The 18,687-nt window shown below is 42.9% G+C and overlaps 1 protein-coding gene across 2 annotated transcripts; it reads left to right on the top strand.

Moving 5' to 3' along the window:
• The first annotated feature begins 3,320 nt into the window (after positions 1-3,320).
• HTATIP2 (HIV-1 Tat interactive protein 2) lies at positions 3,321-17,613 on the top strand. 2 transcript variants are annotated; one of them, XM_019456532.2, is made up of 6 exons: positions 3,321-3,396; positions 3,950-4,145; positions 6,473-6,580; positions 14,284-14,421; positions 16,458-16,519; positions 17,234-17,613. In XM_019456532.2, exons 2-6 carry the CDS (start codon positions 3,951-3,953, stop codon positions 17,457-17,459), a joined length of 729 nt encoding a protein of 242 aa, XP_019312077.2. In that variant the 5' UTR covers positions 3,321-3,396; position 3,950; the 3' UTR covers positions 17,460-17,613. The 2 variants fall into 2 exon arrangements, with proteins under 2 accessions (XP_019312077.2, XP_019312076.2); XM_019456531.2 differs by lacking the exon at positions 3,321-3,396 and adding an exon at positions 3,427-3,608.
• Positions 17,614-18,687: the final 1,074 nt, after the last annotated feature.

The following is an 18,687-nucleotide window of genomic DNA, read 5'->3' as shown; positions in this document are numbered from 1 at the left end:
CCATCTCCATGAGGCCCAATCCTACAGAAGAACCTATTTTCAGATTTCTCTGAGATTCTGTCTCCCTTACACAATTTGTGTATCCTTATAATATTCACCATCTTTACTCAAGTTTTCATGCGTGTGTCTCTGTTCTTTGGAGCAAAATGAACATAATAAAATGGTTCCCATTTTACAGATAACAAAAAGGAGGCCAAGATAAATGAAGAAACTTCACTTAAGTTAAAGGTGGATATCAAACCTGGACTTATCAGGTAGGTCTTCTGGCCCGAGATTTTTCTTTGTTCCTTTTTCCCTCCTTCCCTTATGCCTTTCTTTTCCTATTTGCCATAATCGTTTGTTACCCTATTGCCCTAGTAGCCTAGGACATGTCACATTATCGCAGGGCCTTGATGCTAGCCAACTGTCAGAGAAGAAAAGTCATGGGTTTGTCTTTCTCTGAGTTTCCATTTCTTGTGTGTATACTCATTTGGCATTTAGCATGTGCTACCCTATGAAGGTTTGGGGATGCTTGATAAGGTTTACATGTACTTCTATTTAGCTCCCGAAGTATTCATGACTTGCCGCCTCAGGTGAGAGTAAATTTATCTGGTATCTGATTCATCTTGGAAAAATCCATAGTGCCTAGCACAGTATTTACCTCACATTAAATAATCAGTAAATATCCATTGACAAGATTGACTGAAAGGATTTTATATAGGGCAAATGCTGGCTAAGCTGCTGAAACAAAATTATGGTAGCTCCAACATGACTTTAGTGTACTTTTCTCCCATTGCCCACAGATGGGCAGGCAGTCCAGGGTAGGTAAGTGTCTCTGTTCTTTGAAGTCATCCAGGGACTCGGGTTCTAACTTCTTGCTCTGCCATCTCCTAGGGTATTTTTCTTCCCAGGACCAGAGCTGGCCCACTAGTACCACATTCACATTCTGGCCTAATGATAGGAGGAAAGGGAAAATGAAGGGAAAGCAGGTAACTTCCTTATTAAAATCTGATTCAAATATGTACATATTATCTCTGCTTGAGGTTCATTGGCTAAAACATTGTCACATGGTCACATTGTCTTGCAAGTGATACCAGGAAATATAGAATCTAAATGGACAGCCATATGGTCAGATATAACTTAGAGCCCTATTGCTCAAAGAAAGACGAGGAGCCCTGTGATCATTCAACATCCACTAAATGACTAAAATTAAAAAGTTCAATGATACCAAGTGGGTAGGAGAAGAAAATGGTATGTGAACCTTAGCAAACGCTTTGGTCCTTCCTCTTGTAGGTATTTACCTAAAAGTTATGAAAACATATTCCCACAAAATGACTGGTACAAGAGTGCTCATACAAGTCTTATTCATAAGAGCCCAAACCAGGAAACAAACCAAATGTCCATCCACAGGAGAATGATGGAACATGTTGTGGGATATTCATGTAATGGAATGCCACTCAGCAACAGAGGAACAAAGTACTGATACAAATCTAAATTTAAATTTCTTTAAATTTCTTTAAAATCAGGAGGAAAAAAATGAACTTTCAGGCTGAAGAAAACATTTTATTAATATATAATATGGATATGTTTGTTTTTATAGTAACACAGTTATAAAATATAATTTTTTAACTTCATTTTTTATGAAGAAAGGGGCCCATGAAGTCCCAAGGGCCCACGGAGGTCATAATGCAGCCCTACAAACAACAGGGATGAGTCTTAAGAACATTATGTTGAGCAGAAAAACTTGGGGCACAAAAGAGTATATGCTGTATGGTTTTATTTAATGAAGTTCTGTAACAGCCAAAGTAATCTGTATCAACAGAGATCAGAAAATGGTTGCTTCTGGGATGGGGAGGGATTCCCTAGAAAGAAGAATGAAGGTGCTTTCCAGGTTGACAGAAATGTTCTATATCTTGTTTTGGGTGGGTTACCTAGGTGTATATATAATTGTCTAAAATCATGGAACTGAACCTTTAGGACCTGTGCCTTTTATTGTATAGCAATTATGCCACAACTAAAAACAGGAAAGAAGGGGAGAATGGACATTGGGGACAATTAATCTCTGCAACAGATATGATGAATAAATTCTTGAGACAGTGCTAGTTGACAAGATTTTAAATTGCATTTTAGTGGAAAAGCTTTAGGAGCTCAAAGGGAAGGGTGCAAACACTGTGACAGGTCAGTGGGGAACAAATCACTCTGCTTTGTATCATTCAAGGTTTTTTATTGCAAGCAAGAGAAGTAGCTCTGGCTAGCTGAAGCAGAAAACGAAATTACAGGAAGAATAGCAAACTATAAAGAACAGGCTCTGTAAACAGGCAGGAATTAAGGAGGCAAAACACGGAAAGGATCACACCATCAGCTCTCTGACAGATCAGAGGATGATGCCCTTATCCTATGGCTGGTTCGCCCAGTCGAACCCTATCTGAGGCTTCCACTGCATCTATTTTCACTCCCCCAGAAGTGAAAACCTGGATGGCAGTGTCTGATGAGCTGAGCCTAGGTCTCACCTATATATAACAATTCACAAGGAGTTGGGTGAGGGAACACATAGTTCACTTGGCTTCTAGAGGGGGAGGTGGGGTCCTGTGTCCCACTTACTTTGGAACTCCCAAAAATAGGGATAGAGTTTGAATGCTGGGCAGCCCAAAATAACCAACGTTTACAATGCAGTCTGTCTCTGTTGTTCAGATTCCTACTTGTGATTCTAATTCCTGACAAGGACTTCAAGATCCAGGGCAGGCCCAATGTAGATTGTTATGTTGTAAACACCACTGATCTGGGAGAGTGAACCACGGGATCAGGTGTGGAAGATCACCCTGGCTCACAATCTGGGACCTGGGTAGGGAAACCAGTTTTACTGGTGAGCTCTGGTGAGAGAATTACACAAGAGAAATGTCTGAAAGGCATATAGGATGGCAGGACTTGGAGATTAATCTGGACGGTGGAAAGGCCAGGAAAAAGGAGTCAATGGGGACAGCCCAAATTTCTGACTTGAGAGAGGAGGGGTGAGGATGTGAGAATGTATAGGCAAAGCAAGACCCAGGGGAGGCAAGGAGGTTTGTTTAATTTCGGTTTGGGGTGGTTGGATGGGAACGGTTAAGGTTTTGTCATGGTGAATTCGAGATAGAGATGTCCAATACACGACTGAAATGACACGTTTTAGAAAGAGACCAGCGAAGGTCGCGTCTACTGGCCGAGGCCTCGGATGAGGGCGACCTTAGCCTAGGTGGCGGCACGAAGGTCGCAAAAAGGATGCAGGCGAAGGCTGGCATTTAGGAGGCGGTCTCCAAGCTTCCCACCCAGTCGCGCAGCGCACGTGTTCGCGGCCCGCCCCGCGCCCTCCCCCCAGGCCCCGCCCCCCCCCTGGGCGGGGCGAGGCAGCGGCTCTGCTAAGTCACCGGAAGACATAGTCGGGTAGGCGCGCGCTTGGGCAGCCAGCGACCCCTGCGCGCACTTGGGAGGGGCATCCGCCGAATGGGGCGAGGGGACGCGGATCCGCGGGGAAGGGGGGATTCCCTGATTCCCGGGCCCGCGGCGCTAAGCGCGGCGGCGGCGGCGGCGGCGGCACTGTTGGCCGCCTTGCTCCTGCTGTGGCTTGAGGACGCGGGGCCGGGGGCCGGCTCCAGGTAACCCCTCCGTGCAGGGGACCGAGCTAGGCCCCTGCATCCCAGTGGGCGGAGGAAGGAGGGGTTGGAACCGGAGGTAACGGTGGAGAACCAGGCCCATGGGTGCCGTGGCACCTGGGCGCATTCTTCTTAGGGCCCCTTCCGAGCGGTAGATTGACTCAGGTGCGGGGACGGCCAGGGCGCCACGCCCTGCAGGTGATTCAGCATTTTCCCCTGGGCCCAGACTGCGGAGAAAAATAGTACTGTTTTCTAGAACAAATAAACCACCATTGTTCCCCAGGATAAGCAAGGGCTGTCCTTTAAACATCCCAAGACCACATCTGTCGATGTTATTTCTGTAGCATGGCCAAGACTGAGGCGCTGCCGAAGCTTCGGGAAGACTTCAGGATGCAGAATAAATCTGTCTTTATTCTGGGGGCCAGCGGGGAAACCGGCAGAGTGCTCTTAAAAGAAATCTTGGAACAGAACCTGTTTTCCAAAATCACGCTCATTGGCCGGAGAAAGCTCACCTTCGATGAGGAAGCTTATAAAAATGTGGTGGGTATTTTAGCTGGGACTCAAAAATGTATTTGCAGCGATTCTGCGGAGTGAACATATTTTTAAGCCTAAAGGCTCAACATTGCCTGTGCAGTGGTAGAGGTGATCAGAATGTGGCCAAGAATGGTCTGTGAGAGCCCTTTCTGGAAGTTTTTGTCGCGGTTTTAAGCCCAGGTCAGCGTACCCACTCACTGTGTGACCTTGGGCAAAGCCCTTCTCTCAATCTAGACTCCTGTAAGGCCGGCCTGGATTGTAATGGGGCCTGGGGGGACAGAGAAGAGCACATTTTCAGGGTCATTCAAGCTGGGTTCTAGAAGCAGACCTGTAACCTGGGGCAATTTTCTAAACCACTTTGCTTGTCTTGTTTACCTGTCCACTCAATACTAATGTCAGTGAATTACAAGCAGAGTCTATGGCAATGAAAGGTGCGGTTATTCACTTATAAGATTGCCCTCTTAACTTCCCAGGGCTGCAGCCTTGTAGATGTAAGTGGAATATTCTCTCCACTGCCATGCTTACATGGTTAGCCAAATGGTATATGCCAGATTCCCCTAAATATTTGAAGTCTGAGCTTTGTAGAGATTCCTTTCCTCATTTAAAGGGAGTTGTGAACTGTGGCAGATTAAACTATAATGTAATTCTGAGACCCCACAACTACAGAACTTGGTCCCATAGGCTTCACAGGTGGAACATTCTAGGTAACAAGTGTCTCACTATACATGTTCTTAACCCCTGTATACCCACGGTCAGTCATTTTGCATAGATCTTATGTCCACCAGGACTTTTCTATTTAAGATGGACATCTTTGCTCAGACTTAGGTAATAAGTAGTTTTCATAGTCTGCCTTCATGGAATATGTCAAATACTCCTGGTAATTAAAAACGGAAATTGAGTTCTGTGCTTTGATAAATGAGTTCTGGTGGCACATCTTTTGGTTATGCACTTAATGCGAACATACTTTTCTTCAGCATTGCACATAGTGCCCTGAAAATCCTTTTGAAAGAGTTGTTACTAGGGAAGGAAAACTACATTTTATTTGAACTCCTGGGTGATGGGAACTTCTCAATCTTTTTTTTTCCCCAGTCTTTATTTATTTTGACAGAGAGGGTGCACACACAAGTTAGGGAGGGGAAGAGAGAGGAGGGCAGAAAATCCTAAGTGGACTGACAGCAGAGAGCCCTATGCGGGGCTTGAACCCACAAACCGAATCCACAAACCACGAAATCATGACCCAAGCCAAAATCTGATGCCTAACCAACTAAGCCACCCAGGCATCCCTCAATCTTTCTTTTTTAGGTTTCACAACAAATTTATGAGGTTTCATGAAGGTTCTTAAACCTGAGTGAGCATGAAAATTACTGAGGGTGCTTATTACAAGGGCATTTTCTGCTTCAGAAGTATTGGTGCAACACCTAAGAATAAGCCTTTCTATCGAACACTCACTGGCCGATTCTAAAATAGGTGGTTCATGAATTGGACTGAAGGAAAGATTATCATTCACATTTTATTGGTGGAAAAACAGGCACATGGTAAATAACTTGGCCAAAATCATAGGCTTAGTAAATAGCAGGCTCAAGAGTCGAACCTAGGTCTTTGAGGTTCCAAACACCATTCCTTGCCCTGAAATTATACCTCACTGATATCCCTTCTGGTGGTATAGACAGGTCTTATTTTTCCAGAGAGAAAATGATAATTGAACTTGACTTTAGAGATCTAGGGATCACTTATAGTCCAATTATATATACCGTGGACATCTAAGTGCATTGTTGATTTTGAATTCAGATTAATAACTTTTTAGTGGGAGAAAATGAGCTTGCAAAATTTTTAAAAAATATGAGTATGCATTTTCCTTAATTGAATTTCTATTATGTTACTAAACTTGGTTTTTCTCCCGGCAAAGTATCAGTTTTATACATAGTATCTGTAACAATCCTGTGGTCATAGGTCTTAAAAACTACCCAGTACCTTATTAATTCTGTATAAAGCACAAATGTGTCCATGCTTAATGTCTAATGCCCCAGCTTTCTGCCACTCTGCACCAGTGCCGCTCTGGCCCTTTCAGAGGTTTCTTACTAAGTAAAAGAAACACTATGCAGCATCGCAATTTCCGTACCTAGGAATCTGCCCTGCTAAATAGTCTAACATGGAAAAGATAGAAGGAGACTGGCAAGAGAAAGAGATGCCAGAGCAGAGAGCTCGCAAAATTTAATGGTAAGTGGGCAGCCTCTTCAATAATGTTCTGTAACTTATTCTTTAAATCTAGAGGGGTATTTTTCTCTGTCTTTTAATAACATCAAGTTATATACAGCTTTGTCCTTGTCGTCTAGAATCAAGAAGTGGTGGACTTTGAAAAGTTGGATGACTACGCTTCTGCCTTTCAAGGTCATGATGTTGGATTCTGTTGCCTGGGTACCACCAGAAAAAAAGCCGGGGCGGTAAAGAAGAAATAGACCCCTTTCCCTTTTGCTGGCCAGAAACGTCAAAGATTCCTTTCTTCCTCTTTTTCTTTATGTTTGTGGTGCTTAAATGTAAATAAGCTCTTATCATTTAAGATTTCATAGGCTGCCCTAGCTTTTACTATTCTTTGGATAGTACTGATAAATTCATCTTTCCTTCAAAGTAATCCTTGAGTTCAGTCCTCGTGCTGAGAGATGTCGTAAATATTTGCAAAATCTTGCCTCTTGCAAATGTTGCTGTCACCACATCCCCTGATGAAGGCAAACCATTATGTCTGAGTAAAAGTAACTGGCTCATGCTGTTGGCAGTAAACTTTTTTTTTCTTTATAAATGTTTTAAACTTAAAGCGTTCTCTCTCACATGAATGATTTGCTGGAACCTATTTTCATGCCAAGCTTTAAACTTCCGATATAGGACGTCAGAACAGAGGCACGATTCAGCTAGCCTTTAGTGATGACTCAGCCTTCGGCGATGATTCAACCCCAGTGGTGATTCAGCCTTAACTGACGCAGAACTGTTCTAATCCATGTTTTATTTTCTTTTTAATGGTATTCTAAATTGCATCGGCCTCTGTCCAGAAGGCATAGTTTACTACCTAGTTAGAAGTCATTGCTTACTATGTAGATTCTGGGCAAGTGTTAATACATCTTGATATATACCTTGACTATAGTTTATCCCTCTGGCAGAAGATTGCTGGAGCTAAATGTATCTGTTAAATATGCAGGACCACAATGCTGCTATGGGGGCTTATCATAGATTTATACACAGGCCCACGCATCAGCACCATTAGGAGAGTGCATGACTAAGAACTCTTGGTTTATACCAGCTAAGGAGTTTAGCTCAGATGTGTTTCTCTGGGCCTGCTGGTGATCCAAATAATAATTCTATTGATGCTTTCGGTAAGGATGTATTTCCAAATTTTTGCAGTTCTGTTATGTCCACTTGGAACCCAGCTGGGTTTGAGCTCTGTGCTGGAAAGTATGGATTATAGAGAAATTGGACTTTCCCGGGAATGGGCAGATTATGTCTCCTAGAAAGGGTCATGTTCCTGCTCAGCAGCTGGTGCAGGCTTTTCTGTCCCAGGGCCAGTCACAAGCAGTGTGCCCTCTGAGAGCATTGAAGAACTTTTGTTCTAGTGCATTGCAGGTTGAAGTGTCTCAAGTGCCAACCTGATTTTGGTGGTGACTCAGCAAAATTAAAAACACTGCATTAGGTATGGAGCAGTTGATATTCATGACACAAGGCAAATCTCGTTATAGGATGCTCCAGGAAAAAGTCTAAATTGTTTTGATGTATTCAAATCACGTAAAGCAGTTTTAATAAGAGGAATCGGGTGTCTTCCCTATCCAGAATATTTTTTTAGATGGAGTTGGTTCTCCTCTCGCCACCCCATCCCACCCTCAGGCTACTCGATACCTTTTGTTCTCCAAAATCAGTTTGAAAAGAAAAGTATTGGTGGGGAAGCAAGAGAAATAACCACTAAGCCAGCTATAATCTCAGAAATGAGTTGGGGTTTAAATGGTTCAAGAGGATAGTGGCAGCAAGTAAGTTGACGTTTCCTCCAGAAAGTCTTTTTTTTTTTTTCTAATTTGAAACTAATTTAGATTGGATGCAATATAAAGTTTGGGAGTTGTGACAACTTTAGGTAATTTAAAAAAGGTGACAGTTCACAAGTGGCTGGGTAATAATAGTTGTCTGAAGGGGGATTGTGGATTTCCAAGCTCACCCTACTCCGAATTATGAGTTGGCAGCCCTCTCTATAGAAAAAGAGCTCATCAGGTGAATACTGTAAAGCCAATGCAAGCCTAGTGTCATTCTGTAGCTGTTTGGTAACTGGAATACCCCACATTTTTCCTCGGCGATATGACTTTCCATCAGAGAAACTCCAAGAAACTCATGGTTTCTGTCTCATTCACTGTTGACACTCTGAGTAGCCATCTTACCTCCTTATGATCTTCAGTGTCTGAATTTGCTGTGGCTCTCATAACAAGGTGCCATAACCAGGGTGGCATAAACAACAGAAATGTAGTGTCTCACAGCTCTGGAGGCTAGAAGTCTGAGATCCAGGTGTTGGCAAGTTTGGTTACTCTGATGGCTGTGAGGGAGGGAACTTTTCCAGGCTTCTCTCCTTGACTCATAGATGACCGTGTTCTCTGCGTGTCTCTTCAGTTGGCGTTTTTCCTGTGTGTGGGTGTGTGGCTGTGTCCAAATTGCTCGTTTTTACAATAGTCCAATTGGATTAAGAATCATCCGACCCAATATGACCTCACCTCAACTAATAATGTCAGGAATGACCCTGTTTCCAAATAAGGTCACAGTCTGAGGTACTGGAGGGTACGACTTCACAGGAATTTGGGGGAGAATATTCCAACCCATAAAATTCAGTCAACCCAGATTTCTCTTGAAACTGGAGCTAGGGATAGGTCTGTTAGCCTCATCAGCTGTTTGGATAACCATTTCCTTTAGTCGTGTTAGGTGCTGATCTTCTTTTTCACCTTCACAAGCCCCATTTGTCTCATCGGTGCAGCGGCTTCCTTACTTGGCCTCCGCCCAGATCTGCTGGATCAGAATTACTAAGGTTGGAAGCTTGGCAACTTATTTTTAGCAAGCTCCTTGGGAGATTGTGATGTGAGCCAACCTTCCTCTTCTTGTTGGACCTGCTTTCAGGAGCCTGCTTTTCTAGGTACTGTAGTCCCCAGGTGGCCTTCACCTTGCTTTAATACATAACTCGTGTGCTAGTGAAGGTTGAAATACCCTTTGAAACCCAGATCTACATTGGCCTGGGCTGTGGAGCAAAAACTCACAGATGTCACTGAGAGTAGTGCTTTCCCCTTATGTGTATTAAGGGAAGGATGTGGTTAGTGAGTTTGAGGTGGTGTAATATGGTTTCACCTCTTCATTTGTTTCCTCGCAGTCCAGGTTCTTGGATTCTGTTGAATGGACAATGCCGTTAATGTGATTCATGGAACGATTGTAACGTTTATTAGGCATCATTAGAGTCTCCTGGCTTCTGATTCTAATGATACATTCTTTTAATCCAGGTTGCAGACCACAGACTGTGGGTCACATCCAGCCCTCCTGTTTTTCTACAGCCCATTTAGCTAAGAATGTTTTTGTATTTTAAAATGACTAAAAAAAACCCCAAAGGGGAATAATACATCATGACGTGAAAATATAAGAAATTCAAATTTCATTATCCACGAGTAAAGTTTTACTGGAACACAGCTGTTCTCATTACCTAATGTATTGTCTGTGGCTGCTGTTGTGCCCTGCTGGCAGAGCTGTGTAACTTAACATAAGCCTGCAAATCTGACAATTTTTGCGATCTCATCCTTTATAGGAAAGGCTCTCTGACTCCTGTCGTAATCTGTACTGTTTAATTTGATGCCTGAGAGGGTGCTTGGGAAGTGATAGGGCCCCCGCTGGTTTGAGGCTCTGGATACCAAATAGCCATGGGTGTCCTGGTTAGCTCCCATGGGCCACTGCCTCCTCGTTGGTAATGAGAAGGAGGTGACCACTGAGACCCCTTTGGTCTGCAGAATTCTTTGACTTCCATCACACAGAAAGAAGAATGCCCCAACTGGAAACATTTTGTGAGAACGTAGAGATGAACTCAGGAATCTCAGTACCTGTTTGATTTTTATTTTTTTCTCCAGAGCTTTTTCTCTAATCAAGATCTTGGTTCCCGCACTGTGCATCAAATACAGAGATGCCCTCCAGGACACAAACAGACGGGGTTCAGATTATACCATTTGTTGTTTGTCAGCATCTCTGTTTTCTAGTCTAATTTTATGGGCTGGATTGCAAAGGGAGTAAAGGAGAAAGAATCTGAAGCAGGAATATGGCTAAGTGGGCCCCTTTACAGGATGATAGATCCTCCCTCCTTGGAGAAGGAGTCCCCAGATATTGAATTGTTGTGGCAGGCTCGTTGAGCATGCCAGTCAGCGCTGAAATACCTTGTTAGGACGAGTTGTATCTTAAGTCACAGTGTTCCCACTTTTGAGACATGTGTAAAGAAGATGAGAAGAAATACTTAGTAGCTTTGGATTTTAATACAATTCAAAGAGTCAATGGAGAATATGTCTCCCTGGATGTTTGTGGAGCCTGTGAAGATATGTCTGCTGAGTTGTATTACATTGTGCTTATTCTTTTGAGCAGGTGCTGGGAAAGGAAATTTATAGCGGGAACTTATTTGATCAATTCTTTTTTCTAGCTTAAAGTAAGGCACACTGGCTATAACAGAATGGATGTAATGTTCTCAGAAGAGATATCTTTTTCTCCTGCCATATGGTTAGGGAAACTAAACACTGTTTTTCCAAAAATTGTGTTTCTTGGATATGAAGTAGCTTGTTTCAGCTTGTTTTTCCTATTGTTTTTTTATTTGTGCAGTTAGAGAACAAGAAAGGATGTTATTAAGATTTCAAAGATAGCTTCCTCCTGTCTCTAAATGGAATCTTCCTCACTCCAGAGAAAATTAGTCTGGGTTGGTATCTCCGAGTCTGTCACCAGGATCCACGTTTAAGTTTGGTTTCTAAGTCCTTGAAAGCCGTTGACCCCTTTGCTTTTGAGTTTCATTCACAGCTAAAAGGCCATGCATCAGGGCGGGGGAAGTGAAATTCAAAATTTGTGGGCTTGGAAAAATGCGTATTTATAATCAGCTTGAGGGCTCAGAGGATTTGTGAAATCATTTTGGATTAACAGCCATTGATTGCTAATAAAACAATCTTTAGCTTTGTCCAGAGAACAGCAATGGAAAAAGGTATGGGCACCTTGTCAACAGGGCCCATTGAGCAGGGATGACGGGCTAAGCGTGGGGGTCTCTGCGGCAGCGTGGGTGCTCGTCCTGCAAGGAGTGGTTGTCAGTTGTTCGCCGGGCCGGTGAAAGGAAGGACGCCAGAGTGTGATGGCTGGGGTGGTATTGATGTGCTTTAGCGGACTAATCAGATTGAAAAAGTCCCATGGCATTTATGTCACTCTAATTTTCATCTAACAATTGGAGACGGCAGCACTCTATTAAGGAGAGGTTGATCCAGAACTAAAGCCAAATAAATTAGGGTCTCAGTTTAATCAAATTATCCCTTTACTGGCCCTGGATTAAGCGAGAGAGACAGCGTCGGTCCAGGCACTTGTGATTGGCCAAATCTTTCCTTTATTTTTACAGAAGCCGATGGAAGAGAAAGCATTTTAACAGCGACAGCTATGATAACGCTCCCAAGCAATAGTGCTAAAACAACTGAAAAGACAAAAAGGAATTTATTCCCCTAGTCCACTCTGTAATTTCATTGTGAATAACGAACCTGTTATTGAAATCAGAGTTTGGGGAGTGGGGTTGAGGGGGAGAAATAGATGTGGAAGAAGAGCCGAGGGCTTTAGAATTTTTCTTTGTAGCTTTGCATTATTTTTCTTGGCACACGCTCAGCACATGCAAAATCTCAATTCGGAGACTGGCCCTGAAGGGAATGCCATCCCTCTCTCAGGATGAGCTGAGTCGTAAGCTCAGTTTGCTTCATACTGGTGTGAAAGAGCAGCATCGTGAGTTGGAATGAGTGTGTAGGGGAGTGTGCTGTGAGGAATGAAAGTGCAAGTGTACAACACAGAAGGAGATGGTGATGACGTGTGGGGACCGACTGAAGTTTCTGTTGTCTCGAATAAGGCAGAAACGTAGCCCTGCCCTGCAGGTAGTGGATGTAGTTGGAAATGTACTCTCAGTGGTGACCAAGGACAGGAGAGGCTTTTGGGGGAGGAGTGACGTTCTAGTTCTCGATCTGGGAGCTGGTTGCTCCCAGAAGATGTTCAGTTTATGAAAATTCATCGAGCTCTATATTCACGACATGTTCACCTTTACGATCTGTTTTTATACAAAGTTGGAAAAGTTTGCTTGGGCCTGTTGTTTTCAAACTGAAATCTCTTAGTTTCCTATTGCTGCTGTCACCAGTTGCCTCAACTTTAGTGACTTGGGACCACATGAATGTATCATCTTGCAGGTCTATAAGTTAGAAATCTGACACAGATTTCGCTGGGATAAAATCAAGGTGTCGAGTGGGCTGTGTTCCCTTCTGGAGGCTCTGGGGAGAAATCCATTTCTGTACCTTTTCCAGCTTCTAGAGGCTGCCTGCATGCCTTACTTCACCGTCCCCTCCCTCCATTTTCAGGGCCGGCAACAGGGGACTGAGTGCTCCTCACATTTCTCTGCTTCCTTTTTCCACCTCTAAGGACTCTTGTGACTAATTGGGCCCAGTTACATAATACAGAATAATCTTATTTTAAGGTCAGCTGATTAGCAACCTTAATTCCACCTGCAGCCTGAATTCTCCTTTGCCGTGTAACCTAACATATTCACAGGTATGGGGGTCAGGACATGGACATCTTTGAGGGGCCATTATTCTCCCCCCACCCCCCCAGGTTATGAATTAGTCATTGTCATTAGCTAGAGGCAGTGTGAGATAAGAAGGAAGATGGATACAATGGAGACACCACTCAGAGTCAAGAATTTGCATTCCACTCTCAGCTTTCTCTTCTTAGAAGGAAGTTCACCAGACGCTGGCCCTTGTTTTCACATCTTCATGATGACGGGGTTGGACGTGATGCTTCCTGAGGTGCAAGACAAACGTCTCCTTACGAAATAAAACATGTAGGATCCAAAACTACTACAGGGAAAATTTTTAGTGAAAATAAAAAAAATCACCAGGGTAGTAATATGGTCTTCAGATTTGGAATTGTCATAGAAAACCTCATCATAGAGTTGTGGGTGTGTATGAAGTTCAGCTTCACTAGGCTTTAGACTCCTGTCCAGCCGTGTGGAGATCGAGGATGCCAGCATCCTGGTCCTGAGAAGCCGTTGCTTCATGGAATTCTGTGTTTTGGGTACCGGCATGTGACCTTCTGTTAGTTAGGCCCTGGAAGTGAGTTTCCGTTCTGTTGTTTGCACCATGCTTCCCCTTCCTCCTTTATTGCTACTTAGTTCTTCTTTTTTTTTTCTAATTGGATTTGCCTTTTCTCTTCTTTCGTTGGACTTGTATTCGTTCATTCAGATATTTTTAGAGTACCTCTTGTGTGCCAGGCACACACCGATGCTGAGATATGAATTAAGAAGAAAGACCCAGCCACTGCCCTCACCAGACTGAGTCTAGACCGGGGGCCCCCAAACATTCCCGATCATATACCTCTCAGTAAAACAATTTGAGGATTCACTCTTCATTAATATGTAAAGTATGATGTAAAACATATACAAAAATTGGAAATTAAATAGGCTTCATTCTGGTAGTGCCCAGATAGTGTTCTCGGCTGTGCCTTCAGACCCTGTACGTTAAACCTGACACAGACAAAACAGAGAAAAGAGAGAGAGGGTTGTAAGCTTGTAAAGTTATTAAAAGACAGAGAAATGTGTGAGTTAAAGCAGTTTCTCAGCCTGACCTTACTGTTCCTTTTGCTCCTTGCAGATTTGTTTGGTGTCTGTGTTTCCATGTCACCGTCCTTATTTTCTCACTGGCCTCGCTGCTAAAGCTGGTCTGTCTATCCTGAGGATCATATTTGGAGTCTTTCCCAGGGTCTATGCTTGGTTGCATTTTATTTAGATCCCCATTCCCCTGCAGGCCTCCTGGCCTGCCACCCAACCTCAATAGTAATCTTTAAGATGAACTCACAGCTTTTTGGAAATAACTCCCATCCTTTTCACCCTCAGGAAGGATTTGTTCGTGTCGATCGAGATTATGTCCTCAAGTCTGCGGAGCTGGCAAAAGCTGGAGGCTGCAAACATTTTAACTTGCTGTCCTCTAAAGGAGCTGATAAGTCGAGCAATTTTTTATATCTGCAAGTTAAGGTTTGTGCACATTTCTGTCTTTCATATATTTTGGAGAACCCTGGTTAATTGGCAATACTAAATAACGTAAAATTATAAATAATACAGAAAGGCATTAAATGCATTAGATTCATTTTTTTAAAAATAATGACAGGGACTGTTTTTTGCAGGGGTATGTTTAATAAACAGGAGTGATTGGAAAGATAATTCCCAGTGTCTTTCCCCCTGTTGAATATCTGGTAATTATGAAATAAGATGTAGCAGCTCTGGTCTTGAATATTAGCATGGAATCTTAGCATGAGAAAAGACTTCGAGGGAGTGATTCTTAAACTTCCTGAGTAGGTGATATTTTATTATTGGGTATGGCTCTTGCCCTCAAGTTTTCTTGTTCGGGGATCCCAAAGGCTAGCCCCCAGTTTGGCAAACTGAGAGAAGTTCTCACAGGCCTCAGCATATAGTTACACTCACAGCCACAATTTATTACAGGGAAAGCAAAGGCAGTAAACAGGGAAGGATGAATGGGGCGAAGTCCAGAGGAAATAGGCACAGGCTTCCAAGAGTCCTTTCGCAGTAGAGTCGCACAGGCTTAATATTGCCGCAGTGCATGTTGAGAATATGAGAGAAAACTTTCTGACCCCAGGAGTTGAGAGTTTTTATGGGGTCAGTCACATTGGCACCCTGAGCCTGGAAAAAATTATAAACTTCCAGAAGGAAACCAAGTGTTCAGCATAAACCACATTGTACAGGCAGTTTAGGCGCTATAAACTACCCTACCGGTTGGGTAATGACAGGGACACTCCTGAAATCCAAGTTCCTAGACACAAGCCAAAGGTCAAGTGGGCCTTTCTAAGATAGTAGAGTCTCAGCCTGCTATCTTAACTCTTTTATGCACGCTGCAGATAGAGACAAAACATACCTTTGTAAAAACTAAGGGATTTGTCCACATAAACACTTGCATGTGAATGTTCATAGAAGCATTTTTCATAATAGCCAGAGTGTGAACAACCCAAATGCCCATCAGCTGATGAATGGGTGAATAAAATGTGGTATATACAAACAAAAGAGTATTATTCAACTATAAAAAAGGCATGACACATGCTATAACATGGGTGGACGTTGAAAACTTTATGAGGGGCTGGTCACAAAAGGCCACAACTTGTATGATTCCATGTATATGAAATACCCAGAATAGACAAATCTATAGAGACAGAAAGATTAGTGGTTGGATAGAGCTTGTGGGAAGGGGATGGGAGTGAATGCTGGTTGGTGTGGGGCTTTTCTGGGGGGGAAGGTGATGAAAAAATTCTAAACTTACATGGTGGTGAAGGTGGCAGAGCTCTGTAAATATAGTCAAATACATTAATTTTACAAAAGTGTTTAAAACTACCCAAGATTATGTGATGCGTCAGGTTAGGTGCCGAGTGAATGGTATGAACAGGCCAAGAAAGAGGGGGAATTCGTGCCACTGAATCCACACGGCCTTTAGACGTTCCCATGGCCTGAGCTCCTCTGGCATTTCTGTTCATAGAGATGTCTGGCATGAAAATTCATAGTTTGTTTAATAAATTTAATTGAAAGCCATCATGTAGATGTAATCTCACTGTCTCTTGAAATTTGATGGGATTTGTTAGGAAGACAGTAATGTAGAGGATCAGTGGGTCTTCTGACTTTACTGGAACTACCTGGAAACCAAAAAAGGGTTGATGTTCATCAGCCTGCGACATTAATTCTAGACTAAGGGGAGGTTATTCATTGATGGTTGAACGCCTAACATGTTACTTACCCTCTGGATCTATTTTAAAATCAGTCACACGAGAGGCCGGGCTGACCATGCAGCCATCCTCTCATTCAGTACATCTTTTTGAAGTCTCTACTGCCTATGAAGATTAAATGATTTCTTCCTTAACTTCCCAGAATCTAAAATTCTGGATAAGGATATTTATAATTATTCAACCTCCAGAAGCAGATTATCTTCAAAACCCCAAGGTATTCCCTCTTAAGCATTATGATGCATTGGTCTTCTTGATTAAACGCTAAAATTTGGTTTTTATTAACAGGGAGAAGTGGAAGCTAGGGTTGAAGAATTACAATTCGAACGTTACTCTGTGTTTAGGCCTGGGTAAGTATTCATCCTGGCCACGAGTATGCTGCTGTTCATTCTTCCCTAGAAGTTAGTTTTTCATTTGAAGCGGCTGACAACTAAGCTCTCGAAGATATGAAAGAAGCTGGCTGGAGATAGATTGCTCTCTGAAGAACATATCTTTGGCTTTGGAGGAAAGGGTGGACAGTTTGGTAGTGCCAGGTTCAGAGTAGTCTGGAATTTCCTGGGTAGCTTTTGCTGCCTTAAAAAAAAAAGTCCTCTTCATTCACCAAACAAAATATCTTTTACCCATTGGATTAATCTGTTCAGGCTGCCATGACAGAATAACACCACAGACTGGGAGGCTTAAGCAACAGAGATTTATTTTCTCACAATTCTGGAGGCTAGAAGTGCAAAATCAAGGTGCCATCAGAATTAGTGTCTGGTGAGGCCTCTCTTCCTGGTTTGTAGATGGCCTGACGTGGTCTTTCCCTTGTGTGCACATGGAAAGATCTCTGCTATCTCTCCCTCTTCTGTAAGGATACCAGTCCTATCAGATCAGGGTCTTACCCTTATGACCTGGTTTAACCTTAATTACCCTCATAAGTCCACTGTTTTCAAATATAGCCACACTGGGTGTTAGAGCTTAAACATGAATTTGGGGGAGGGCATGGGCACCGTTCAGTTCATAACACCCTCTATGGTCTGAGTACAATAAACCATCTCTTCCTCGGTTTTTCTTTTTCCCTTTAGAGTTCTCTTGTGTGATAGGCAAGAATCTCGTCCAAGTGAATGGTTGGCTAGGAAGTTCTTTGGCTCCTTACCAGAATCTTGGGCCCATGGGTACTCTGTGCCGGTGGCGACTGTGGTTAGGGCAATGCTGAACAACGCAGTGAACCCAAGTGGCAAGAAGAAGGAACTGCTGGATAATAACGCCATCCATGACCTGGGAAAAGCCGATGACTCTCTCAAGCCGTGACCACGCTGGGGAAATGCTTCCCTCTGTAAAATGCAACACTCCCCACCTAATTGGTACTCTCGGTGTCTAAAAGAAGTCATTGTGTCTTAACTGCGGTTTCACTATTCTCAGCTGCCCAGATCCAGTAAAAAAATTATTGTGTTCTGCATCAGCAGTGCAGAGCCTGCTTGTATGTATATGTACGTCACCCAGGGAGCTTTTCAAAAGTAGATTCACAGGCTGTGCCTCAACCTCTGAATCAGAATCTTCAGGGTGTGAGCACAGCGATCTGTTGATTTGTTTTAGCTTCCCCTGGTGGTTCTGGTGCCACTGGTGGGGAGGCCTGCTTTGAAAGGCTTGTCTGCAGTCAGAGCAGCAGTACAGACCTTTCATATTTTGCAGGTGAGTTCTGTTCCAAAATTGTCCTATTTGTGTTTCTTAGTTACCCGGTGCTGACTGCTGTATTTGTGTAAAGGAACATTGTGCCTTACTACTTCTTTAGAATATGTAATAAAATGTATTACATAACTGAGCTTGTATAATCATGGGGAAATTAAACATAGGAAGGAAAATAAATGAACAAGTCCCGGGTGCCTCTTATATGGTTAGGAAATGTCCAAGTATTAGTGGAAATATGTAGCATTTTGGTCAGTTGGGTGGTATAATACTGGTTAGTATTTATCAAGTGCCAGCCTTTACATATGCTATGTGTCTTGTAACCCTCCAACAATCCTTATAATCCTTATAGGTTTGAGTATTATCCCCATATCTTAGATGGAGAAACTGAGCCTCACTGTGGTTAAGCGCCTTGCCCCAAAGTCCGAAGCTGAAGACCTGAAGCTAGGAAATGGCAGAGCCAGGATTCTAACCCAAGTCAGCCTGACTGCATAGCTTGTATTTGTAACCGCTCTATAAAAGCCTCCAGTATCTGTGTATTTCCAGGAAGTTCCATTAATTGTGACTGGATTAGTACATGCTATGGATGAATAAAATTGAAATATGTGGTTTCTTTTATAGGGTCTAGGATCCCTGTAGTAATTAACCATAAAATGTTCACATAGCCAGTAGAAGTGTATGTCAAGGTGCACACTTTAAAAACTATGGACAAAGAAAGAAAGATGCAGAAGGAAGGATCAAAGTCAAGAGGAGTACACAGTGTTAATTTCCATCCAGGAACAAAGGGTAGTGGTGAAACTTGTCTTAACTTCTGTGCTGAGGAAAACAAAGTGATTTGAGTGATTCAATTTTT

Source organism: Panthera pardus, unplaced genomic scaffold (assembly GCF_024362965.1).
Source record: "Panthera pardus isolate Hobbes unplaced genomic scaffold, ASM2436296v1 HiC_scaffold_12, whole genome shotgun sequence".
Classification (NCBI taxonomy): domain Eukaryota; kingdom Metazoa; phylum Chordata; class Mammalia; order Carnivora; family Felidae; genus Panthera; species Panthera pardus.
Note: the sequence above shows the minus strand (reverse complement) of the source record. Positions and strands in the feature narration are given on the sequence as shown.

Coding starts and splice junctions, on each gene's coding strand:
- HTATIP2 (XM_019456531.2), top strand. CDS start 3,457: ATGGGGCGAGGGGACGCGGATCCGCGGGGAAGGGGGGATTCCCTGATT. Junction 4,146..6,472: donor AGGAAGCTTATAAAAATGTG/GTGGGTATTTTA, acceptor CTTGTCGTCTAG/AATCAAGAAGTGGTGGACTT. Junction 6,581..14,283: donor CCAGAAAAAAAGCCGGGGCG/GTAAAGAAGAAA, acceptor TTTCACCCTCAG/GAAGGATTTGTTCGTGTCGA.